Below are 26,862 nucleotides of genomic sequence, written 5' to 3'. Positions count from 1 at the left end.
GAGGTGCCATTTGGCGATTAGCTTATATATGCCAATTTCTAGCACTGGTGAGAGTGTGCAGAGCCACCAAAACAGATGGACAGTACGTGCAGTTTTGACAACAACAGCCTCCAATGCCCTGAAACAGGATATTGACTTTTGCTGCATGGCACCAGCACTCTTTGCTCAATCAGATTGCCTGTGATTCTGACACCCGAGAAAGCTTGACTTCTTAATAGGCTTTCCTCCAGCTCTTTGGTTCCAAATAAATATGATAGGACAACTCACAAGGCATTCAAAGATCATGTTTCAGAGTGATCTCCAAAATCCCCAGGCAGGCTCTTGAGAAAGGGACTCCTCCTAAAGTCACATCCTGAGTAAACAATGCTGAATAGTCCAAGATTTTAAGGATTTTGTTTCATTTTATTGCAGACAGAGATGCTGTATCAGTTTACACCTTGGCCTGAGTTTGAAATCACGTCCACTGCCAACATGACTTCTGTCTGAAATGAAACATTAAGTATGCATATATCCTGGTTTCGAACAAATGCCAGTTAAGAGTTTGCTGGGAGCTAACAGGAAATGCTAATCTCAAGATAAAGTGCAGCTCTGTTTTAATGCAGAAGAGTAAGTCATGAACTGTGGTCCAATGAAATGTAAAGTAGGCAGTGGTTCTGGAGAAAGAGAGATATGGGGCCCTGTTTAGAAACTGTATCAATGTTGTCACAGAATCATAGGATTTTGGACCATGAAGGTCATCTAGTCCAACCCCCTGCAGTGGGAATCTTGAACCCATGACTCTGGGATTAAGAGTCTTATGCTCTACAGTACTGACTGAGCTATCTTTTAAAACCAATTTAGATTTTTTACTGTGTAGTGCAGCGTTTCTCAACCGCTGTTCCGCGGCACACTAGTGTGCCGCGACGTGCGGTGACGAGAAGGGCGATTTGCATTGTCACGTGCCTGGCGGCCACCAATACACAGCGCTGACCCGCCGGAAAGCAATATTTCTCCTCCTCTTTCCCAAAGCTCAGTGCAAACGAGCCTGGCGGCCGCCAATACACAACACTAACCCGCCGGAAAGCAATATTTGGCAAGTGTTTCTTACAGTCATAATTATAATATAGGGCGGCACAGAGTTAAATTTTTAAACTTTTTTAATGGTGGTGTGCCTCGTGATTTTTTTCACGGAACAAGTGTGCCGTGGCCCAAAAAAGGTTGAGAAACACTGGTGTAGTGGGACAAAACTGGTGTTTCATGCGTAACTGAAGCCAGAGAGATACATTGTTTTAGGGTCAGTTTATAGAGTGTCAAAAAAACTGTTACTATCTAATTTGTGATGTTACAGTTATAATAGCTGGAGGACATAGCTTTTATACACTTTAGTTTATTCACTGAGTATTCCATTCAAACGTAGTGGTTCCTAATTATAGGCCAATCAAAATTCAGAATTTCACTGAGAGCCTGGTAATTGGTTGGAGAGTTCCAACCGGAGGGAATGGAAAGGTAGGCTCAGCACTGTTTAAGAGCCTGAGAAGAGAACCTTTGAGAAATGAAAGAAGAGACTCTGAAGAGGCAAGGCAAATAATGTGGTGTGGAAAGCAGCAGCAGCAGCCAGGACTAAAGTGGCTGAAGTCCAGAGAGAGGCTAGGACCTGAGAAATCCCTTTGGCAGAAGGCAGCTGACGATGAAGGAGACAACACCTTAAAGATGAAGTCACTGAAAGCAGAAACTAAAAAGGTCTTCAAGGAGAGAGGAAGACCATAGTAGGAGCCCTTTGGAAAAGCTGAAGGCCTCAGTATCGGCCGCAGTGTCCAAAAGTTGCCAGCAAATTTGCAGCTGTCTATTGGCCACTTGCAACCAAGTCAATATGATGCTTTGTGTCTCCACCATCTGGAGGTAAATGCCTGGAGATCCTTGGATCTTGACTTGTTGTTTTCACACATTAGCAATACATCCTGTAGAATTCTATCCTACAGAATTCTATTCTATTCTATTCTATTCATTTTATCTGCACCATCAGAATCAATTACAAGAACCAAAAAGTTGGATTGGAAAGTATGGCCCTGGCCCAAAACTGGCAACAAGGCATTCTGTTTTGACTACTGTAACTCAAGGAGACATTTTTTGCCTAGCCAAATCTGAGTTTCTAATACTGGTCAGCCGTTACTTTTCAGATGTGCTCAGGTATTTGATGTTAGCATAAATCCTATACATGGCACAGATACTGCATGTGGCTGAATGTTTACTTTATATGATTGCTGTAACTTTCCCACACAGGAGCTCAAGCTGTAACCTGATCTCCTGTCATGTGATGTTCTTTGTTCTGTTTCTACTTTCACTTTCTTCTGAACTGGAGAGTGATGGCTGAACACACACTCTCTGAATAAACGTAGATTAGCACCTACGATTGTTTGCTGTCTTCTTTACCGAAGCCAGTGGCAGTAGTAAGAATATTGGTGATTTACACCCCAATATTCCAACATTTGCAACACTCAAAGTGCGGCAGGAGGCATACACCTATTCATGCCTGCTCAAGTGCTTGGATACCTTGTTTGATAAGTGTCTCCCATCTCAGGGACAGTTCTGCCACATTCAAGAGAGCATGAGTCGGTGCCCCTGCAGAACCGCCGCATTCAGTATGGGGGTGGTTTGGCATTGAGCATGCACACCCCTGCCCTTGGCCATGGATACAGAGATAATGCATTCTGGGAAATGCCTTAGCATGCCTATAATTTATCGTGCATATGTGACAGGAATACCTGCAGTCAATAATATAAAGGTAGGACAAATCAATGATAACAGGCCTTCCCTTTCAGGTTCTTGAATGTGTGGGGAAACAGGGTAGGGACATTTGCTGAGGGCTACTAACTTGTATAGACTTTTACGGTTATGGCCTATGCTGGTATCCAGTTTGAGAAATATACTCATGCAGAAAATTCTCACATATAAAGCAACTCCTTCACAAGGAACAACAGATTGAAAATATCCAACAATACTGCTCCCACTTAGGCTAATAAATACAATCTGATACAGCAAACAATTCCCAGATTCCTAGTCACAGAGCGTTATCCTCATTTGGATTAATGGCATTTAAAATTCCCATAATTTTTCAAAGCAAAACATGCAGTTGCATATTTTAAAAGCCAGACAGTCAACATTAAAGAGCGTAAGTATTTTCTTGAGCAATTTAAGCTTATTCCTCAATGTGATTCCAACTCCTCAAGCCACTTTGATGGCGTAATCTGCTCTAGACTCAATTTAACTGTGTGTCTTGGCAAATACTCAAAAGTTAGAGATTATTATTTGATTCAGATGCCAAAAGGCTTAGAGATATATAGCCCTAGAAGCAGAGCAATAGTATCAGGTTTTTGTTTTAACCATAACCTACTTTTTGCATCTATGAAAGGAAACTTCCACATCCAAAGATCAGGTGCTCAAATTAGTCCACTGCTGGCATAAGCTGAGGCATAAAGCTTTATGGCATCAACACCTAGAGAGTATTCAGTGCCGCAGTCAGATATTACACACACTTTTCTGTGCATGAATAACTCAGATTATTCATCCCAGGGCTGGTCTGAAGGCAGAGGCTAAACCTTCCATGACCGAAGAGGAGGCAAACTTCGGGGTCTCTCAAGACAGACGGATGCCAACAACAAAATGTAGGGGAAATGTTATTCTGTTCACTGCATGCTTTTTCAAAATTACCAGCCACAGATAGCAATTAATCACCTCTGCTTTTTCAGTTAAGTTCACCTGCCTACACATACCACAGCTAGTTATCTGAGGCCTAAATGAACAAAAAGGAAACATTGCCCCTTGCCTAATCATCTGAAGGTAATTTTTACTCATCACTCGTGACCAGGACAACTGTTTATAAGCCTGCATGACTGACCAGATGTAACTATTTGGCTGTTTAACCAGTACATCTAAATTTATGTGCAATACAGACAGACTATATGCATCCTATTGCATACAGATATTTCCAGGGTGAGAGGAATCCCAAACATGGGGCTGGCCAGAGCCTATAAATATGACACTGATAATAATGAATATGAGAGACATGTTCAGTGCTAGGTCTTAGTAATTTGAAATATTTTTCTAGTTTGGGAGATGGCATTATGGGAACTGGCTGTGTGCCAAGTTAATTTTTGGCACAAATATATTGTTACAAAAGCCCAGCACCTGCCCCCTCTCTCTGCCAAGCAGTGGCAGAGCATCTGGGGAGCACACACAGGGTCTGTGTCCCTTTGGAGAATGGAGACACGGCAGAGACTGTCATGCTTTAAGAAATATGGTTTTATTCACGTATTTACAGCTTCAGTCTGCATGGAAGGGAGTCCAGTTCTTACTCAACCACAAAACAGATGTGACCAGCTGATAATTGTCTCAAAATTGCATAATTATTATACTGTATAAAAACTAAGACGTCAATATTTCCAAATTCAAATCAAGTCCCTTGCTCCCATAGAATACTGTAGGAAGTTCAAAGGTATGCAAGAGTTCATTCCAATGATAACGCTTGTAGTATTGCTACTTCATGAAGTAAGAAAGTAATTGTCAAAGGTGTACAGCACATGTTGTGGAGTCCGGTGAAAATTCTGTAATCCCGCCAATCCAGATTGGATACCTTTGAACGTCCTACAGTATTCTATGGGAGCAAGGGACTTGATTTGAATTTGGAAATATTGACGTCTTAGTTTTGGTTTAGTTTATATATAATAATTACGCAATTTTGAGACAATTATCAGCTGGTCACATCTGTTTTGTGGTTGAGTACGTTTACACATGATCTTGGTTTCTTTTGTGTGTCAATCCAGATCTTACAGCATGGCCCAGGACATTGCAGGCAGTCCTTCCTTCTCCCTCGCCAAAATGGATCTCCCCTTTCTTCTTCCCAGAAGCCCCTTGCCCTCCCCCATAACCCTGGCAACCTTCCAGATCTGTAGTCTCTGGTCACACCTGGGGCAAGGAGTTGTTGAGGACCCTCAATGGCTCTCTATTGCAATGCTAACAGGCCTGCCCTGCCTTCAGCCAGCCAGACTGGTTTGCAATAGGCAGCCCAGGAATTCCCTGTCTGCCCCAGCCCTGCAGTTTATGTTTTATTCCATCCACAATCAAAATCCTAGTATTTATTTGTTCCTAGTGTTTAGAGGGATCCCCCCTATTTCTATAACAATATTTAAGATTTAAAAGTGCCTATATTTAATTTTTTCTTAATTCTTTTATATCCATTGATAAAGAGAGAAAGAAAGAAAGAAAGAAAGAAAGAAAGAAAGAAAGAAAGAAAGAAAGAGAGAGAGAGAGAGAGAGAGAGAGAGAGAGAGAGAGAGAGAGAATAAGATTTTCAAGATAAAAATATCACATAGGCCAGGACTGCAAGACTGCTGCTAAAATATTGCTTCATATGACATTACCACTAATGTGTTTTGCATTCCAAGTAATGTATGTTTCTTAAGGGTGGTACAATTAAGTGATATTGATGCAAAGAAAAGACCCTTACACAGAAGATCAATTCATTGCAAATCAGCGTTTGTATGTACGCAGGAAGCCATTTTCCAACCCCTTTCCTTAAAGTTAATATTATGTTTATTTATTGGGGGGGGAACAAGATGGATAAATTACTGTACAAATGGGAATATAGATACTAATCAACAGCAATTCCTTTTCCTTCATAGCTACAAAGGAATAGGTACGTACAGGGTAAAAATCTGTGATGCTTTTATCGCTTCTTTATAAATGCAAAAGCAATTAGAAAGTGATTAATTTTAGACTGACAGTTTTAAGGAAAGCCTTCACTAGTTACTAGATTGCTCGTCAATAAACAGAAACTGGATACATCACTTGGCCTTAAGAAATTCAGTGGCCTCAATTTCTCCTGTAAGAGAACACTTCTTTCGGTGCAAATGGATAAAGTGGTTTAGACATATGTTTTCAGAGGCATGGTGTGTGGAGACAGTGGGTTTCCAATTGAAAACATCTGGGAATATCCCAAGGCTATAACATTCCTGGAGTTCTTCCAGATTCAAGTGGCAACGATGATTTGCACATTTGAGGGGGGAGGGAGCATTGTTTTATTCTACTGATGGCAAAAGTCAGTCTTCCAAACAAAAGTCTGTTTTGGAGAAGTGTGAAAAGATATTGGAAAACATCTTTTTAAATGAACACCAGAGCAGCAATCATACATTGACATAGCACACAATTCTTCCTGTTATGTTTCTGCTGCTAGTGAAATGTAGACTCATCTGCACGCAATTCTCAAGGGTCCACAGATTATGAGTGGTCTTGGTAGCCATGTCAACATTTGCGATCACCCGTATCCTACTCAGCCGCCCCTGAATTTGTATTGCATCTCTGGCATGAGGTCAGAGACGATCACCTTCTCCCAGTCCAAGACAGTGTTTGACAGAGACACAGCACCTTCACAGTTGCACAGTTCAGAAACCCAGCACAATAACCACAGGGATGATCCCTGCATCCTCTCCAGAGAGATTTGTTATGTTGAGAAGCAAGCAAACCCAGCCTTTCCAGCTTGCAAAGCTTGGAGCCAGGGTTTGTGGAGCTTCCTTGTAGGTGATCTACACATCCAAAGCTCAGCCCAACAGCGAGGCTAGTATCACTGCTAAACTGGAGAAGAAAGTTAAGGTTCTTTTGTTACCCTCACCAGAAGAAAATGGAATGCTTCCCAGAGTGAGAATGGGGGTGGGATTTTGGTCTGCTTTCTATTCTACAAAGTACTTCTTTGTGAAAATAGTGTGCCAGAAGATGGCAAAATGTTTTTCAATTATAAAAAAACATGAGCTATGCTATTTACACACAAGAGATAAGCAAACATGTCAAGAGTTGTATGTCCTGGAAAAACTGTAAATGTGACTAGGTGCACAACATACAGCTGGGGATGTTTAATGGGATAAAATGAGCACAAACTTGCCTGCTGCGGTCAACTAATTTTTTTTTCAAAGCAGTATTTTTACTTGCCAAACCCACAAAAGTAAACCCGTATCTTAAGCATGTAGCAAACATTTCCTGCATCCCAACATCTTGTAAACTTGTAGAAGAGGGCAAACATCTTAATCCGCAGATTTTTTTCTATTTAATGTTATCTAAAAGGAACAGAGAAACGCGCACACACAAAATGTTCAGACAAACACACACACAATATGTTCTTTGGATTTAGAATACCAGATAATGTTTTCAGGCATATTTGAGTGTCTGTGATAACAAATAACTTGATACACTTAGTCCCTGGATGTGTGCAATGCAATCCAGCTGTCTAGAAAATAAAATGTTTACAAAGGAAAAACATTCCATCTTTGTTTATTACATCCTGCAACACTAAGCTTCATAAGGCTAGCGTAGGATTTTTATTGTTGCTAATCCAGGAAATATAACTGATAGCTCAATTCATTTCATTCTATAGCTGTTTCAGACCCAAAACCTAACTAGTACACCAAACCAGAAACATGAGATTAATATCCAATTTATCTATGTCATCTTCATTCGCTCTTTCTCTCCTCTTTACAAGACTAAAGGCACCATTAGGGCCAACAAAATGTATTTTGCTATCTCAAGATGGTGCCTCCCTCATTCCGTGACCAGAAGCTGACTGTTAATTTCACGTCAACACCAAAAATATGGTGGCATCTAATGCCAGCAGGGCAATTTCAAGGGGGGTGGCAGGCTGTCTAGCACATAAAGCTCCGATATCCAACTAAGGGAAATGGCTGGGAGGAGCTCAAGAGGAACAGTGAGGACCATTGTCATCACCTCAGCATCTGCCACCTAAGACTTGCAGTACATTCCTGTCAGATATCTCTGAAACATTTGATGCTGCTGTTCAGTTTGCTAAGCAGCAAGTCAGTACACTATGCCCATATTGGTCTCAAAGTCTTTCAAATTGCAGAAAATAACGTAGGATTACACAGATTACCTTGCCAACAAAGGTCCGTTTAGTTAAAGCTATGGTTTTCCCAGTAGTGATGTATGGAAGTGAGAGCTGGACCATAAAGAAGGCTGATCGCCGAAGAATTGATGCTTTTGAATTATGGTGCTGGAGGAGACTCTTGAGAGTCCCAGGGACTGCAAGAAGATCAAACCTATCCATTCTGAAGGAAATCAGCCCTGAGTGCTCACTGGAAGGACAGATCCTGAAGCTGAGGCTCCAAAACTTTGACCACCTCATGAGAAGAGAAGACTCCCTGGAAAAGACCCTGATGTTGGGAAAGAAGGCGGGCACAAGGAGAAGGGGACGACAGAGGACAAGGTGGTTGGACAGTGTTCTCAAAGCTACGAGCATGAGTTTGACCAAACTGCGGGAGGCAGTGCAAGACAGGAGTGCCTGGTGTGCTCTGGTCCATGGGGTCACGAAGAGTCGGACACGACTAAACAACAACAGCACAGATGAAGCAAGGAAGGTTTTAAAATATACAGTTCCACTTGCCTACCACTAGGTGCAAATTCCTAAAATGATGTATATTTCTAATTTTTTTGGGGGGGGGAGGGTAGGGAAAGGAGGGAAACCCCCTTGTGCTAGCAGGAATCCTTGCACTGTCTTCCACAAGCATGGTGGGTTAATGGAATCTGAGCCGTGATCCTTCAGATTCACAAACCCACTTGTTCCTGAACAGTTAGTTCCTAGGTGTTCTATAAAAAATTATATTAATACATTAAATGCATACACTGAAGAATTGTCTATCACATTACGCTTTTAAAAAGTTCTGATCTTTATAGCATGCCTGTTCCTTGACAATTCATTAGATACGTAACGGTTTTAAAACATCCTTCTTTCGTGCTTTGAAAGTGCAAACAGTTACTTAATAGGAAAAGAAAAGAAAAGGCTGGTGGAAGAGGAGTCAATAACAAGGTGCTGACAGCGGAATCTACATTCAGGGATTGTAACCACGGCCAAGTCCATTTTTGCAGATGTGGCAGCTAGTTACTCACAGGACTCCTGGTGCATGCAGAACGCTTTGTTCATATCTATGTGGAATAGATTTAAATAAGGCAACTCAAAATATATTTAGGTCATTTTCACTCACCCACCCATTTACTGTATATAATACAGAAATCCTGATGCTACAGAATGAATAGAATTTGCTTCCATCTGAATATTTTTCTATTTGAAAAGAGCTATCATTTGCTACAAGACACTCTTGACGGCTTCCTTATCCTCTTGTTTCCTCTGGGTTTAAACCAAATGCATCAAAACAATGCATACAATTTGTATCAATAATCTATTCTAATATATATTGTAAAGCTTCTATGGATATTAGTACCGTTTGACACAGGATATCCGTGCCTCCCCCTCCCCAATTTTAATTTCTGTCATAAAAATGTAAACTTCTAAATAGTTTTCATGCGGATGTCAAACAATTACAGTATATAAACTTGAAGATTTTATATCTTCAACAATTTTAGGTTATATTTATTGATTAAGATTTAAATTATATATTTTAAACTGTTGCTATATCTGTATTGTCCTTGTTATACCCTATTGTAAATTCAAATGTATCCCTATCAAGTTTTATGACTTTCCTGATATTGCATGTGAGCTGGAACTGGTCTGTAACCAAAATAATAATTTTTTATCATTATCATCATCGTTATCATTATTATATCTTCAAGGCTAAGGATTTGCATCTGAGCAATCTGAGTGGATGATGAACTGGTTTCTCAGAAAAAGGTTACTGCATCACTGACAGCACAGCCATGGGGAGATTGGAATTTCGCACATTTCACTAAGTTCTATGGTGCCCAATAAATTTTGCACATTTTCCGTGGGTGCCCAAATATAGAAAGTAGTATCGCCTTTATTTTCTTTCTTTAAATATTTATAAACTGCACTTTCATTAAAAAAACAACAACACAATGAGGGAGTTCATGTTACCATTGTAATATAGATAGATAGATATAACTTTATAGTTATGATCCATAAGTTTTATTTCATAATATATAACCCATATACTTAAAGAAAAAGATTATCACTCTCCAAAAATATATATTCTCTGCAAGCCATTTCTATTAAATGACCAATGTGTCAGCAATTATAGCAAGAAGGTTTTCTTGATGGAAAATTCTGCACATGACTAATATGATTTAAATAATTTTAAGGACATTGCTGCATTTTTCAGTTTATCAGGTGGTTGTGTTCGAAGTCCAATAACTTTAAGAGCACAGAGAATTCAAAATTTTCATCTTTAAAGAAGTTAAGTGTTTCCCTAGATTTAAGGAAAGACTCTGCTCTATAGCCCTACGTCAACCATAAATATTCATTAAATCTGCTTGCTAACTCCATAAACTAAGCCCAGATGTTTTGGCTGGAAACACATTTATTTTAAAAATACATATAGCATGCTGTAGAGAAAGGAGATCTTCTTTCTCCATTATCCCAATACTTTTGAAATACTTAGAAGAAATGTCTATTAAATGTGAACTACCTGATGCTGGATTCCAAATTCTAGGTGTGTATATATCACACACACCTTTATTCAGAAATAACAAATTCTACAAAATTCCCATCACTGTCAACAAACATTTTATGAAGAATGACATCTGAGCCGAAGTTCACTGCCAAAACAGTAATTCAATTCAAATTTAAATGGACTTCTTTCAGAGTTGAATATTGCAAACATTAATTCAGACTACAGTTTAGGATGCATTTCACAAGTCTAGCTAACTGCAGCCAAATATTTAGCAGATTATTTCAAATCAGTATATGAACTTCTCTTCTGCAATGAAGTCTTATGGACGTGCCTTCATTGTGCATTCCCCCACCTTCCCAGATTCCCTTCCCCAAGTATTTCTGTTATTCTCTTCTTCCCTACAGCCCTGTCTTCCAATACACCTTTCCCGAGCCCTTGCTTTCCTAAATGTCCACTTCTTTTTCGCTCCTTCACTTTCCCTGCCAGTCCCTTTTTTAGGATCTGAGCAACTGAACCAATGGCAACCAGAGACACTTGGGGCAGGAGTGGCTGGGGCTGATGGGAATTGGAGTCCTACAGTATCTGGTGAACCACAGATTCCCAACCCCAGCAGATTCCCAACTGAGATCCAGCACCGAGGGCCTTCTGGTGGTTCCATCATTGTGAGAAGTGAGGTTACAGGAAACCAGACAGAGAGCCTTCTCGGTAGTGGCACCCGCCCTGTGGAATGCCCTCCCAGCAGATGTCAAGGCAATAAGTAACTATTCTACTTTCAGAAGACAGCTGAAGGCGGCCCTGTTTAGGGAAGTTTTTATTGTTTGATGCTGTACTGTTTTTAATATTCGGTTGCAAGCCGCCCAGAGTGGCTGGGGAAACCCGGCCAGATGGGCGGGGTATAAATAATAAATAATAAATAATAAATAATAAATAATAATAATAATAATTATGGCAAATCTGGTAGTAGCTCTTCAAAAATTCCACACAGAGTTCTTTCCTGACCCTACCTGGAGATGCCACAGGATGAACATGTGAATCTCTGCATATTAAGAATCTGATTCACTTTTAAGCTACAGCTCTCACAGCAAAATTCCTAAGCATTTTATAGTACAGCAATGGAAAGCAACCATTCAAGTCACTCTTGTGTCTGACACCATGCTTGAGGGAACAGTGTATGTAATTGCCTCAAAAAAATAAAGGTTCTACATAAAAATGGGCCTTCTCTGGGGTAGCTCCCACTTGTGGAATGCTTTCCTCGGGGAGGCATGCCTGGTGCCATCGCTATCTGATTTTTAGGCACCAGGCAAAAACTATAATCTTCCGCTCATTTGGGGGGGGGGGATTGAGTTGGATCTGCTCTTTTACACATGTTATCAGTGAGCATTTTAGGTTGCTTTTACTCTTGTGCCACTCTGTTCTGCATTAGTCAGACCACACTTGAAATGCTGTGTCCAATTCTGGCCACCACAATTTAAGAAGCATGTTGACAAGCTGGAAGGTGTGCAGAGGAGGGCAACCAAGATGATCAAGGGTCTGGAAAGTGCTTGAAGGAGCTGGGAATGTTTAGAGGAGACTGAGATATGATAGCCATCCTCAAATATCTTAAGGGCTGTCACATGGAGGAGGGAGCATGCTTGTTTTCTCCTGCCCTGGAGGGTAGGACTCAAACCAATGGCTTCAAGTTGCAAGAAAGGAGATTCCAACTAAACATTCGGGGAAAACCTTCTGACAGTAGGTGCTGTTCTGCAGTGGAACAGATTCCCACAAGAGGTGGTGGACTCTTATTTCTTGGAGGTTTTTAAACAGAGGTTGGATGGCCATCTGTCATGGATGCTTTAGCTGAGATTCCTGCATTGCAGGGGGTTACACTAGATGACCCTTTGGATCCCTTCCATCTGCAAGATTCTATGATTCTGTGAAATAAATGTATAATAAAAATAATACAGGATTTCAAGAGCAGCTCACATGCAGTATCTATGACTGTTCCAAGAGCTATGTATGCTTCCTTCCCATACATAGTGGAAAGTGGTTTTAAACTTGGGCTAAAAAGGTCAGTGCATGGAATGAACTAGTTCACTGAACTAGCTGAAAAGTCTCTGAACTATACGTGAAAGTAGTTCCCATAATTGCTGGGTGAATTAGTGTTGACTTAAGTTATTTTCAGGATAGAACTTCAGTTCATCTTCATTCCATTCCCTCCTGCCCTGCAGAAGGCCCAGACTCTTAGCTTTCCTTCAAAAGGAAGTCAATTGGACACCTATAAAGAGTTGGAAAGCAAAGTGTGAAGGCAGCTTTCCATGACTTATTAGGCAGATACAGAGTCACTGTTGTTGCTATTATTATTATTTATACCCCGACCATCTGGCTGAGTTTCCCCCACAACTCTGGGCGGCTTCCAGCGAATACCAAAATACATTAAAATATCACAGATTAAAAACTTCCCGAAACAGGGCTGCCTTTAGGTGTTTTCTAAATGTCAGGTAGTTGTTTATCTCCTTGACCTCTGATGGGAGGGCGTTCCACAGGGCTGGTGCCACTACCAAAAAGGCCCTCTCCCTGGTTCCCTGTAGCTTTGCTTCTCGCAGTGAGGGAACCACCAGAAGGCCCTCGGCGCTGGATCTCAGTGTCTGGGCTAAATGATGGGGGTGGAGACGCTCCTTCAGGTATACAGGACCGAGGCCGTTTAGGGCTTTAAAGGTCAGCAACAACACTTTGAATTGTGCTCGGAAACGTACTGGGAGCCAATGTAGGTCTCTTAGGACCGGTGTTATGTGGTCTCGATGGCCACTCCCAGTCACCAGTCTAGCTGCCGCATTCTGGATTAATTGCAGTTTCCGGGTCACCTTCAAAGGTAACCCCACGTAGAGCGCATTGCAGTAGTCCAAGCAGGAGATAACTAGAGCATGCACCACTCTGGTGAGACAGTCTGGGGCAGGTAGGGTCTCAGCCTGCGTACCAGATGGAGCTGATAGACAGCCACCCTGATAGACAGCCCTGTTGCTAAGGTCATTTAGTCACTTAATCATGGCTGCTAAGCAACCAGAAAGAAGGGATGTGAGGCATTTCTTGTATCTTCCCTATTGGAGAGTACAGTCGTACCTTGGAAGTCGAACAGAATCTGTTCCAGAAATCTGTTTGACTTCCAAAACATTCAGAAACCAAAGCACGGCTTCTGATTGGCTGCAGGAACCTCCTGCAGCCAATCGGAAGCTGCAGAAGCCCCATCGGACATTCGGGCTCCAACGAATGTTCACAAACCAGAACACTCATTTCCAGGTTTGCGGCGTTCAGGAGCCAAAACGTCCGAGTACCAAGGCGTTCAGGATCCAAGGTACAACTGTATCTCTGTTTTCCAATAGCAGTACCTGTTGGGTACTTTTCATTTCAAAGCACAGGAACAAAGCAAATTATGCCTTTAACAGTTGTGTGGCTGCCATAAACAGGGCAAGTCACAAGCATGCAAAACCTGCTTGTGACTACATCTCTCTTTTTCTGGGCTAGGTAACAGTGCAGAACTCAAATGCAACATAGCATTAAAAGAATACCACACACATGGAAGCTTCTTACTTTGGTTGTGCCAAGCAGCCTGGTGCTACAATACTGCAACTTGCATCATCACTCTTCAGGTTTGTGAGTTCTACCATGTTGATCATCACATCATTTGTATGACCTGGAAGTTTGGGAAGAGAAGAGAGTATCTTCTCCACTAGGTTGTCACCATGATGACCAACTGCTCCTGAAAAAGAATAATCCATTGACTTAGCAAAAGGTTTATTACATGAAATGAGCATCCATTAGCATCCATTGGATTTACTCCAGGGATCCTACCAAAAGCCCATCCCTGGAAGATTTCACCAGCCAGGAAGAGCAGGAACCCAAAGAACAAGATCAGGCATCCCCAAACTTTGGCCCTCCAGATGTTTTGGACTACAATTCCCATCATCCCTGACCACTGGTCCTATTAGCTAGGGATCATGGGAGTTGCAGGCCAAAACATCTGGAGGGCCAAAGTTTGGGGATGCCTGAACAAGATGTTTCAACCCTTGAAATCACTTGCCAACCTGCTCAAGTTACGCAAGCTGAAAAGTATCCATAACAGCATAACTAGACAGTGTTTAGGGGCACCTACCCAGTATCTCCAACTCTTTAAATAACCACAATATCCAAATTAGAGTAAATACAAACTATTATATCAACAAACTGTAATGCCTTGGTCAAACTTGACTCAATGGGCTTATAATCAGGCATGGCCAAACTTGTCCCTCCAGCTGTTTGGGGACTACAACTCCCATCATCCCTAGCTAACAGAACTAATGGCCAGGGATGATGGGAATTGTAGTCACAAAACAGCTGGAGGGACAAGATGGTCATGCCTGGCTTATATAGTAGCCCAAACTTGATCAGATAAGGAACTATCCCTGACAATGAAGTCATTGCCATTTCCCTCACCCACATATAACCTTCCCTTACTCCAGTACAGAAAACCAGATTTAAAGTGTTTCCTGACATGTGTGTTTGGTGATTTAATTTGAGGCAGGTTCTTGGTTGTTACAGCAACCATGAAATCATGTGCTGCTCCAGCCAACGTGGCCGTGGTGTTTATGCTGAAATCTAGGAGCCTTAGAACACTCATTTAAGACTGCCTTCACCAACTCACGAATGTCAGTGGTTCTGTTCCTATAGTCACATACAAAGGCTAGTATTCTTGTAACTAAGGGAAATAGCTTCAAGAAGAAACAAACTGTTAATCCCTCAAACATCTTACCTGTCAAATCTAATGTCCTATCCACAAAGATGACAGAAGCTCTGTGTTGTGCAGTTTTCCTTCTGGTCTTAGCCTGGGCATAATTTGCCAGATCCCCTGCAATTATCTTACTTATTGTCCCAACAGCAAAACATTCCTCCCGCACACTGAGGTATTCAAACAAGCTGTTGAAATCAGACACCAAGGACCTGATCTGAAGCTGCAACTCTGAAGACAGAGATGAAAAATCAACATCACTCAAGTGGGAAATTTTCTTCTTCTCCGGTCTAGTTTTATTGATCTGAGTCAAATCCTCAGCCATCAAGGGGAAAAACAAGGAGAAGGCAGGTGCTACAAAGAGATGAGGTGAGATGGGTGCCAAGAACAAAGGGGCATGTTGAACCTCTGCAGTGTAGTTCATGTTTCCCATCCACTGGCAGAGCTTCTCTTCAAACTGTTCAAAGACCACCCGGCTGACACCTTCAACCTCAGTTGTGCCAGGAGCATTGTGGGCTTGAAGGTGCACCGCATGGCTGACAGCTGTGAAAACCACACAGTACTGGAAGCTGCTGAGAGTCACAATGTCACGGATGATGTCCACCGTCCTGCCTTTCAGCAAGCTGCCCACCACAAAGACAGCTTTGGGCTGGTCTGCGCCTCCAGATTCAAAGCTGGAAAACTCCTTGACATTGATCGCCCCGGCCTGCAGCAACCTCCCGGCTCCTCCGCACGCCCAGTGAAGGCTTTCGGCACAAGCAGGGTCCATGAACACAACAGCCCGCTTCGCCTTGGCAAACACCTGCCCCCAGGCTTGCTGGCAGAACTGCGACATCCCAGCAGGGGCTATGGGAGAGGAGGAGGTGGTGGTGGAGGAGGAAGACATCGTGGGAGAGGATTGCTGGAGTCCCCCTGATACTTCTCAGTGGGTACCACTCCAGACGACGGGCCGCAAGGGGTGTCAGTGAGGCAAAAGTGAAAAGAAGCCCTTTGCTATGTGTTGAAGCGGGAAGTGTACCTCCGAGGCCCGTCAGGCGGCGCGGGATACTTAAATCGTAAGCCACTCCGGCAATTCACAAGCGGGTAGCGGAGCTGACAGCACCGCCGGCCTCCACAATCCGCACACGCCTATCTTTGCAGCTGTCGCACGGGTGCAACGTCATCTTTCAGCTCCCGATTACAATTGGCCTGTCGGGGAGACCAGGAGGCGGGGCGCTGTTTCGTGCGTTTGTAACAACGAAGCTCTTTGGCCGGCAAAGCGCCCTTCTCACCTCAGGGCGGAAGTTCGCCTACCAACCCGGAAGAGCCGCGGAGGCTGAATAGAGCCTGGGCAACGTGTAGCGGGGCGGGACCTTTGGGGGCTGTGCCCGGCGTTTGTCCTACTGTTTTCCACTCTTTCCGGTTCTGAACTGTTCTGTCACGTTCGCCTTATTATTATTATTTTTCATGACGGTTTTGAAAGACAAAATAGTATTCGGTGGTTTTTTATGTCCTAGTGATAGCAATTGTAGTAGTAATAGCAACAGGACACCCAAGACTTAACTACAGGTCTCGTCGGCTCGCATAATTGTCTCATCAGATTTAATATATGTTAAACAATATATTGTTGAATATCATAAAAGCTGGAAGCCTGAATTCTGTAGAGACTTGTCATAGTTGCACTGATTAAATGTGCGTGTGGGGGGAGGGGAAAGGTTTAACAGGAAAATAATTGAGCGTTTGAGTTTCAGAGGGGAAAGGGTTGAAACTAGTTACGTACTGTTTTTCTAATTAATGGGTAAGGTTGCAGTCCTGGCTGTACCTGTACTTTGCATAAGCACCATTGAGTTTGGTGGGGCTTTGTTCTGAGTGAACAAGTTTAGGTTTGTAGCCTCGTTAATTTAAAACATTTATTACCCATTCTTCATTGCAAATGCAGTTCTAGAACAGGTTACAATTAAAACTAATCCAGCTGCTTGGTAACATTAATAAGCAAGTCAGACAAATTGCAACCAGCGAGCAATAAAATAAGCATAGATCATGATGCTTTTTGAATCCATGGAATAGGAGGATAGTGCTGTTGTACTCAGGTCCTGTTCACAAGCTTTTTATACATGAGACGGGATGGTGAATCAACCTTTGTTCTAATCCAGCAGTACCATCAGGCAGAAACAAAATTTAAAAATTCCTTCCAGTAGCACCTTAGAGACCAACTAAGTTTGCCATTGGTATGAGCTTTTGTGTGCATGCACACTTCTTCAGATACGTCAGGCAGAAGTCCTTGAACATACTAAAATAAGCATGTACACCTACACAACACTGGGAGTGTTATGAACAACTAACTTCAGCAAAAAAGGTTTGCAATTCTTAAACTACAAAAGTCCACACAATCCAGACTACAAACTACAAAGCACTCCTGGAAGACAGCAGGAACATTAAAATACTGAGATATACTTCTGGATCTGTTATTCAAGATGACTTGAATAAATGGACAAAGTTACAAATAAGCTATCACTAGCTAATCTATTCTGGGGGAAAACCTTCTGTATTCAAAAGTCATTAATGCAAGTCCCTCTCATAGGCATGATTTCATTTGAATCAATATTCATTCACCAGGCCAAACCATTTTAATGAGCCATGGAACATCATGTGAAATGGTAGCAAATAGAGTACAGTATAAGAATATGCAAATTGTTTTTCCCCTCCCCACTGAGTGACTTAAATAAATTTATCAACCTGGATGCCTCCCTAAACAAATGGTCTGATATAAAGGCATGCATGAAAGCTAGCACCTCTTTTTTAGAAATAAATTGCTAATGCTGATTAAAGGAGCTGACCTCTCCTCACTAGGCCAACTTTACCACAAGCTAAAGACACTGAAGAAAAAGAGCAAAGGGACTTACAGAATGGAAGGTTGGTAAAGGTTATGTTTAAAGGCACAGGGGACTATAGAATCAAATTAAGGTGTTTAAATGGGTGGAAAAGGGAAGATCACAGTGGCTTGAGTTGTACAGTTTCAGAGAGCACTTAGCGGGCATAAAACGGCATTCTAATACCCTAGAAATAGGAAATGCCACTCTAACCAGGTAGCAAGTGGAAAACCTTACTGGTACATCAAAACAAAACTACCTTGCTTAAGAATGAAAAGTGCTTTGCAGTAACAGCCCCCCAGTACAATCATATGCCTCAAATCACCAATGACAAACTTAGTTGGTCTCTGAGTCTAAGGTGCTGCTGAAAGGAATTTTCTTATTTTGTTTCACCCGTTTTTGCAAGAAGTGAACTAATTAAAATTGGACAAAAAATATTATCTTTAAGCATCTGGTTTATTTTAAGTCCTTCCACAGGGGCACCTTGCAAGTAAATACACACACCTTCGAGAAACAGGTGAGCCGTTTCGTTTGAGTGGATTGAGAATGCATCTCACGTGCGTTTGTGTGTCCTGAGACGAGTGCATTCAATTCTCTGGGCTGCACGCGTCTGCTTACAGCACTGACTTTGTAATTACTTTGTAATTGTGGTTTCAACACTCCTGCGTGTCACAACTACCCTCAGTGGGGCGGCTAAAGAAGTGCTGGCGTGCAGGTGTCGTTGAACTCGGTGGGGGGGGCGGTGCTGCTCGGGGACAACCCCACATCCTTTGTGGGGGCATTCTCCTCCTCAGTTTCCCAGGGCACTCTTGTCCTGGGCAACGAAGCACCGGCAAGTCAGCTTAGCAGGGCTTACTTCAGAGTAAGCACGCTTAGGGCTGGCAGAGAAAGGCTTTCAGCAGGAAAGCGGCGCCCACCGACGGGGACCGGGCCTGCCCCTTCCCGAGCGTGTCAGTCGCGCAGCGGCGGCGGAGGGGAAGTGCAGGCCGAGGCGCCGTAGCGCTTGCTGTCGCCGCCGCCGCCGCTCGACTTCTCCGGGCGCGGGGGGGGGGGCGGGCAGAGAGAGAGAGGCAGCCATTGTTGTTGTCCTTCCTCCTGCCGCCGCCAAGAATCAAAAGCGGTCGAGGTTGGGGGGGGGGGCGCAGAGGCGCACTGCGGGACTCGCCTCAGCGAAGCGCAACTGGGCCTTCCTCGTGCAGAATTAGCAGCAGCAGCCATGTCTGCCGGCGGCGAAGTGGAGAGGCTGGCGGCGGACCTGAGCGGGGCCGGCGCCGGGGATGAGGAGGAGGAGTGGCTCTATGGCGGTACGAAGCTTCTCTAAACCCCCACCACCCCCACCCTGTTTCCTTTCCTCAAGCTGCTCTCCACCTCCCCACACCGCCATTATGCTGCTTCCCGGGCCGGGCCGCCCCTCCTCGGGTTTCGGCCGGCGGGAAACGCTAGGCCATGCCCCTCAGCGTGTCCGTTGCCAGGCCGCAGCCGGGGCCTGCTCTTCTCGCGGCCGGCTTTCCGGTCTACCAAAGGACGGGGAGGCCTCTGGGATGAAGGCGGGTTGCCCTTTGCAGTGCGGCACCTTCCACTGCTCGCCTTTATGCCGTTTGCCCGTCTCCTTAAGGGAGGCTCGGTAGGCCCCTCTTCTCCCCCCCCCGGTGGATTTGAAGCCCCATGGGTTGGAAGGCGAATAGGGCTAGGCAGTGCCTTCCTTGCACACCGGGCCCCATGGTACATTCACCGGGGGAGAGTTAAGCCCCGCTGAACTTGTGCATGCATATGGTGTTTTTTTAAGCAACCGAGAGGGGCCCCCTGGATGTAGTTGGGGTGCCTTGTTGTGAATCGATTTGGGTCTTTGTGAAAAAGGGAAAGGAAATCAGTCGGTCACGGTCTGATTCGAGGCCTCGTGCTTTGCTGGTAGACTCCTCCCTGACTCTCCATAGCCCTGGGTTTTGTTTTTTTAAATACACCACCAGCTTTTTAATATGTTTTAAGTCAACCACCACCATATCGAGGAACTTCCCTTCTCTCAGGAGTTGGTTGAGGCCTTTGGACCAGTAGCGATTTTTGAACGTTTTGTTGTTATTAGTGGTAAGGTAAATCAGGAATACTGGGGAAGTGGAAGGCTGCCAGCAGCAATGCACCAGCCTGTTTTAGTCCTCTGCCTGCCTGCCTGCCTGCCTGAGAGACATGGGGAAACCCAAGGTGTTCAGAGCCACACTTTTATTGTTTGTTTCTAAACAGTACAAAGATAGTAAGGGGAAAGTAGAGAGTTAAGGCACAAACAGTATGTCATTATGATGCTGATGATTCCACCTAAACATTAGGAAGAACTTCCTGACAGTAAGAGCTGTTCGACAGTGGAATTTGCTGCCAAGAAGTGTGGTGGAGTCTCCTTCTTTGGAGGTCTTTAAGCAGAGGCTTGACAGCCATATGTCAAGAATGCTTTGATGGTGTTTCCTGCTTGGCAGGGGGTTGGACTGGATGGCCCTTGTGGTCTCTTCCAACTCTATGATTCTACTACCCTTCTTCCATAGATCTAGGGGCTGTTCACAACAGAAATATACAAGATAAAAACACCAGATACATAATAAAACAAGAACACCCCTCCCTCTATATTGCTGCTTTACTGGAGGTGTGTGTCCCTGTGTGTTTAAGGGACAAGGTTACAGCTTGCAAGGAAAAGGCAGGAAGCAGGTTACAACACACAAAGAAAAGGTACAAAGAAAACACAGCTCACATCTATTGGTGGTGCAGAATCAATACCATACCAGAAGCAAATAAACAGATTATTGGTGTTTGGGCGGGGGGAGTTGTCCACTGGAACTTATTGGCCAGGTGCTACACAAATTGTCCATGCTACTGCAAGAAACCGCAAGTTGTGCCACCTCTTACGTAGAATTGCTGTATGTACTTCAGCAGAGATGGGAAAATATATATAAATGTGGATGTCACAGCGACTCTTAAAGCTTTAGGATTGATAACCTAAGAGCTATGTTTAGAACTGCCATGGTGAGATTTGAATCACCATCAAAAGTTGGATTCTTTGAAATTTTGTTGAACATCTTGACATGAATGCTCTGTTCTATATTCTGCCCATTTTTGCATTATAATTGCAACACAAGTGATAGGTGTGCTGTAACTTTCACAGCTTCATATGCAGATTTAACCAATAAAAATTTCCCTGGAAATCAAACAATGTGAGAAGATTTGCTTGTTGACATTGTGCCTGTCATGCATTTTTTAAAAGTACAGAAGATGCTAGGTAAGAAAGAAGACACTAAAGCTAAGTTGCACTAAGAAGTGAGATAGGTTTACTTGATTTCGGGAAAGTAATTTTTTTCTGATAGCAAAACATTTGATAAAGTAATGGGAAGTAAGTTATAATGGGATAACATTCTGTTTCCATTATAGCAATAAAAGACTTTCTCCAGTTAAGCAAAAATTTCACTAATCTCTGTACACACAAGGTTTATCTTTGAATATATTTGAGTAATCCCAGTTTGGAATCTTGGGGAACATTATTAGTGTTTTATGTAATTATTATGGGATTTGAAATCTAAACACCAATGCACTCAGTTAAAACTCGTAACCATGGAAACTTATTTGGTGCAATTTAGAATTGGAGTCTTGTAAAACTTACAAACTTTGAACCCATTATGAATTCACATGTAGGAGCAGGACTAGTAAAAAGGGAGACAATCCTGACTGCAGATAAATACATGGTTTGAGAAATGCAGCTGGAAGATTAAGAAATGGGATCTCTGCATTTTGTATAAAATGAAAACTGGAAATTTGTGAGGGATTCTTGTTTGTTCTATTGTAGTCAGAGATAATTTTGAGGTAGTATTTTTTTCTTCTTGCTGCTTTTTGTAGATGAAAATGAAGATGAGAAACCTGAGGAAACACCTGGCAAGTAGGTATTCTTTTATTTGTGTGTATTGTTGTAGCATTGAGTGTGAAATGTGTTGATAATACTGTACATGGATTTTTTATTATTTGTTGAAGAGCTACTATATGATACAATACGCCAAGCTGGTAGTGCTGTGGTCTAAACCACTGATATAATAATAATAATAATAATAATAATTAATTTATTATTTGTACCCCGCCCATCTGGCTGAGTCTCCCCAGCCTCTTTGGGTGGCTTCCAACCAAATATTAAAAACAGTACAGCATCAAACATTAAAACTTCCCTAAACTTGCCAACTGGAAGGTTGGTGGTTCAATTCCCCGCAACAGGGTGAGCTCCCGTTGCTCTGTTCCAGCTCCTGCCAACCTAGCAGTTCAAAAGCACCCTAGTGCAAGTAGATAAATAGCTACCGTACCACTGTGGTGGGAAGGTAAATGGCATTTCTGTGTGCTCTGGCTTACGGTGTTCCATTGCGCCAGAAGCGGTTTAGTCATGCTGACTATATGAAGGCTGTCTGTGAGATGAGTGCTGCAACCCCATAGTCTCCTTTGACTGGATCTTAACCGTCTAGGGGTCCTTTACCTCTCTTTTTTTCTTTTATCTGAAAGAGCTACTATACGTCATTGCCTTTTGTATCTTTGGAATGTTACTTTCTTGCTCGTGTAGATAGTACCAGACATTTATATAGAAAGTTCCAACTGAATTTATTCAAAGTGCTTGCATGGGGTAATGGGCTGACTTTGGGCTGGTCACTATTTCTCAGCCTATCCCATCTCACAGGGCTGTGAGAATAATTTGGAGAAGCGGAAGGACCATGTACATTATCCTTGAGGAAGGATGGGATATTATTGCAGTAATAAATAAACGTACAGATTTTTATGGAACGCTATTTCATCCATCCAAGTTATAGCAACAAGTACATAACCCATTTTAAGTGGAACTGATTTTCTTATACATCTTAGCACCTCATAACTTGGTTAATGTTTTTTATTATGATTCTTTTTAAGTGCTCAACCTCCAACTGGAAATGAAGAAGAAGCCACTGCTGAAAATGGTGTCGTGAAAACGGTGATTGAAACCAATTATTTGATGTACTTGGATTCTGAACAAACTGCTTGTGATTACTAATGAACTCAAGTCAATGTGTTTTTTCGCAGGATGTTATTATCACAACATTCAGTTAAGTCAACCCAGGTGCTAAATGATTTGAAAAATCCAAAGCTTGATAGTGCGGCTTCTGGAATTAGACTCATCTTTGAAAGCCCATCCAATAAGTCTGCTTCACTATCCTCTTCCATTTTTTTTCCTTCTCCACAATAGTGTTGAATACTGCATCAGTCAAAAACTGGTACAACATTATGAATAGATTTAACATGATTGCAAAAACAATTTACTTCAGTAGGAGTTCGTTTGTTTCACCGAGTCATGTGATTGCATTTGACTAATGCTGAAATACTTGCCTTGATACTGAAAAACAACAAAACAAACTACCTGATACAGACAATACTCGTACTACATGCACATAACACAGGCCCAATGGCTGTTTGTTGTGAAGGATGGTAGTTTTAGGAGAGACCACCTGGGTAGATATGTAGTATTTTAGCCCTTGTCCAAATACCTGTTTTTTTTTCTGTTGCATTGAAGTTTGGAGCAAAAATAAATCTAGCTGAGCAACCCCTCCTCATTTGCCACATCTCTGCTCATAATGGATCTTGCCTGAAGCTGGTTTTCTCTGGATAAAATGCTGTCAGGACTATGCTACATTACATTTGTGTCTGATATATAAATTGTTGCCATTTCATTTGTGATACTGTACTGTGAATGATTCATGGATTAGTACTACTATTTAGGGGGGGGGTTAAAATAATATTTCCAAAACTAGCAGTATCAGTGAATAATTTGTCCAATTTTGTGGAGGAGTGGCTGCTTAGCTTTCTAATGCATTTGGTAGCATTTTTGGTTGATGCCCATCATTATCCATTTTCAATGGATACTATGGACATATGCATAAGTATTTCAGACTTCTTTTTATTATCGTGTTATTTCACATGCAGCACTAGTTAGAAAACCTTAATAGTGAGGATGCTTGTGTCCACATCCATTGTAAGTCAGTGGCAGAGCCCATATTGACTTCAGTGGTGCACCAATAGGAGTCCATATAAAATGTCCTGGGGTTGTGAAATGAGTCAGATTTCCTCTTCTTTCTCTCTTGAGATGTCATTGTTTATCCTCAACACTCCAGTTTTCTGCTTAGTTTTTTATTTTTTGGAAGTCTTAAATGACATAAATATTACCCAGATATGAAAAAAGCAGAGCATTAATTTTTATTTTGAAATAATTGAAGTGAAAGTACTATATTAAATGTTAGTCTGCCACTGTTGGTCACTTACTTATATTGAATGTAATTTGTAACTGCGATCTTTTTTCTTGTAGAAAGCAACAGAAGCTGAGGATGACAGTGATAGTGATAGCGATGACGATGAAGACGATGTTCAGGTCACGATAGGAGATATTAAAACAGGAGCCCCACAATATGGGTAAGCTGCAGTGTCTGCAGTGATGTGGGACATATTACCCTAGTTTTCATTGGAAAATTATCAGAAAACCCATATCACTGGTTAGTTACTTGCTGGCTGGCTCAGCATCTGAGTTCCATGACACAATGGATCTGATCTAAGGCAGGACTTGCCTTGTCAAACTGTAGCAAGGAAACATGTAAGCTGTTACACTTTTGTTTCATTTTTCAACCATCTGGCCATGTGTTTGAGCAGGCCAGTTTCATTTTTAATGGGCTAGTCACTTATGTGGGCTTTTTATGAGTAACTTACAAAGCTCAACAAAAACAATTCCCCCCCCCTTTAAGTACTTTGCCAGGTTAACTGTGTAAAAATTAACACAATCCAACTGATCGTAGATAATATAGCTTTAAAATGGAATATCTTGGTTGTTCATAATATTGAAAGTCAGTGCTTATGCTGCAGATGCTTTGAAACACATGATTCAAAATGGGAATATGGTGGCAGCATGTTCCTCAAATTCTGAGTTATTTTTGTGGCTTGGATAATGTGGTTACAAAGTATTAGGCTTTGTTTCTTGTGCAAATAATGGGTGCTAAAGTTGGCAGCTGTCAACCTTCCTTTTTCCACTTAATAATGCAAACACTAATTTGTAGGTATGGAGCAGCCCCTGTGAATCTCAATATCAAGACAGGAGGACGATCTTACGGATCTTCTGGTAAGCGTCTTCTGTGCCGTCAAAAAAAATAAATACTGTATATTCCTGCATATAAGACTACTTTTTAACCCGGGAAAATCTTCTCAAAAGTCGGGGGTCGTCTTATACGCCAGGTCGTATTTCTTATACGGTGAGTATATCCCAAACTCTATTTTAACTGGAAAAGTTTTTTTGGGGGGGGGTCGTCTTATATGCCGGGTCGTCTTATACGCCAGAATATACGGTAGTAGAAAAAAAATCAGCATTCTGTACTGACTATCCCAATAATTATTGTACAGCAAGAAATTAGAAAAACAATTAAAATGAATGCATTTATGTACAACTGTGAAGTTATTAATTATATCATTGCAAGATTTTTTTTCTCAACAGTATTAGGCAGGCTCTCTTGAAAGATGTTCCCAGGATAGCTATTGAAAGTCTCTCCCCCCCCCCCAAATGTATCTAGTTATTTCATCGTTTTCAATTATTTGTCAGCCTTATAAACATTGATATGCTTTAATTCTAAATGTAGAATCGTTAACAGTGTGGTGGTTCTTATGATAAACTTAAGTTAATATTTTGACACTTCTTTACAGGGGCAAAAGTGAAAGGAGTTGATCTGGATGCACCAGGAAGTATTAATGGTGTTCCACTATTAGAAGTTGATTTGGATTCCTTTGAGGATAAACCTTGGAGAAAGCCAGGTAACAAATTTTGCTGTTTGCATTTTTATCACTGTAGAAGCTTGTCAGTGAGATTGTATAAGTGAACAAAAATATGGGGTTTCCATGTAGCAAGTTAGAACTTAAGCCATTAGTCAACCAGAAAGTAGGGTTGCTCAGAACCCAATGAACACAATTTATGGGTAAGAAGTTGTGTTGTTAATTTCTTAAATCAATGTGGAATAAACCCTTAAATAAATGAATTTTCATGTACAAGAATATGCCTGTGCATCTTTTAAACCATCATATCAGCAGACCAGTCCTCTTAACTGTATAGGTGTCTTTTGAGTGCCTGTTTGGAATTTTCTGCTTTGCTGCAGTTCTTGGCCTGTGCCCTCCCCCTTGTAATGCAGTTAATTAATTGTTACTGCTGGTAGCTAGTATGTGCTGCGGGGGGGGGGGATAGAAAACACTCCCTTTTAGAATGGTTTTCAGCTGTGTTTCACTTAAAAACCAACAGCTTAGTGGAGGACTGGGTTCTTTTCCTTCCCCTCTGGCTGTTGAATTGTAACTTTTAGACTGTGTTTTATCCCTCTTAAGGTGCTGATCTCTCAGATTATTTCAATTATGGGTTTAATGAAGACACCTGGAAAGCATACTGTGAAAAACAAAAGAGAATACGAATGGGACTTGAAATTTTACCTGTTACCTCAACGACAAATAAAATTACGGTAATGAATAGATTCTCTGATTACCAAATTATGGAAATGCTTTTCCTTCTGAAGTTGGAATAGCACTGTATCCGCAGTGAGTGTTAGAAGCCTTTGTGTGGTTCAAAGTACATACCTTCCTTCCTTCCTCTTCCTCTCACCCAGAAGTTTTGCTCCATTTCTTTGTTGGCCTTTGTGTTGATAGTGTGGAACCACCAAGCTACAACTAGCTTGTAACCTGTTGTTAGTTGTATTGTAGCCCATCAGTCCATAATGTGGTGTTTTAATGGGCAATGTGTTATTTAACTTAGGCCGAAGACATTGCTATGGAAGTAACGCCAGGGGCAGAGATTCCAGATGGCACATACAATCTTTTTAAGGTGAAT

General features: G+C 42.0%; 2 protein-coding genes across 15 annotated transcripts in view; one reads left to right on the top strand and one right to left on the bottom strand.

The window, feature by feature from the left end:
* Positions 1 to 16,767, bottom strand: part of SCFD2 (sec1 family domain containing 2) — a 152,495-nt gene extending 135,728 nt beyond the window's left edge. For both annotated transcript variants that reach the window (XM_035114140.3, XM_088659387.1), the window contains exons 1-2: positions 15,163 to 16,767; positions 13,965 to 14,133 (exon numbers count right to left, since the gene is read on the bottom strand). In XM_035114140.3, the coding sequence (XP_034970031.3) occupies positions 13,965 to 14,133; positions 15,163 to 16,024 (1,031 nt within the window). In that variant the 5' untranslated portion in view covers positions 16,025 to 16,767. The remainder of the gene's footprint in view (positions 1 to 13,964; positions 14,134 to 15,162) is intronic.
* Positions 16,768 to 19,029: 2,262 nt separating this feature from the next.
* The window catches only part of FIP1L1 (factor interacting with PAPOLA and CPSF1), a 34,685-nt gene continuing 26,852 nt past the window's right edge, over positions 19,030 to 26,862 (top strand). For 6 of the 13 annotated variants that reach the window (XM_088659403.1, XM_035112098.3, XM_088659409.1 and 3 more), the window contains exons 1-8: positions 19,030 to 19,291; positions 21,855 to 21,894; positions 22,899 to 22,959; positions 24,325 to 24,428; positions 25,064 to 25,125; positions 25,701 to 25,808; positions 26,367 to 26,497; positions 26,788 to 26,856. In XM_088659403.1, coding sequence (XP_088515529.1) covers positions 19,204 to 19,291; positions 21,855 to 21,894; positions 22,899 to 22,959; positions 24,325 to 24,428; positions 25,064 to 25,125; positions 25,701 to 25,808; positions 26,367 to 26,497; positions 26,788 to 26,856 — 663 coding nt within the window. In that variant the 5' untranslated portion in view covers positions 19,030 to 19,203. The remainder of the gene's footprint in view (positions 19,292 to 21,854; positions 21,895 to 22,898; positions 22,960 to 24,324; positions 24,429 to 25,063; positions 25,126 to 25,700; positions 25,809 to 26,366; positions 26,498 to 26,787; positions 26,857 to 26,862) is intronic. The other 7 variants (XM_035112102.3, XM_088659420.1, XM_088659416.1 and 4 more) reach the window with 2 other exon arrangements.

The sequence above is a fragment of the Zootoca vivipara genome, chromosome Z1, assembly GCF_965207765.1.
Source record: "Zootoca vivipara chromosome Z1, rZooViv2.hap1.1, whole genome shotgun sequence".
NCBI lineage: Eukaryota > Metazoa > Chordata > Lepidosauria > Squamata > Lacertidae > Zootoca > Zootoca vivipara.
The sequence above is the reverse complement of the archived record's forward strand: the minus strand, read 5'-3'. Positions and strand labels throughout refer to the sequence as shown.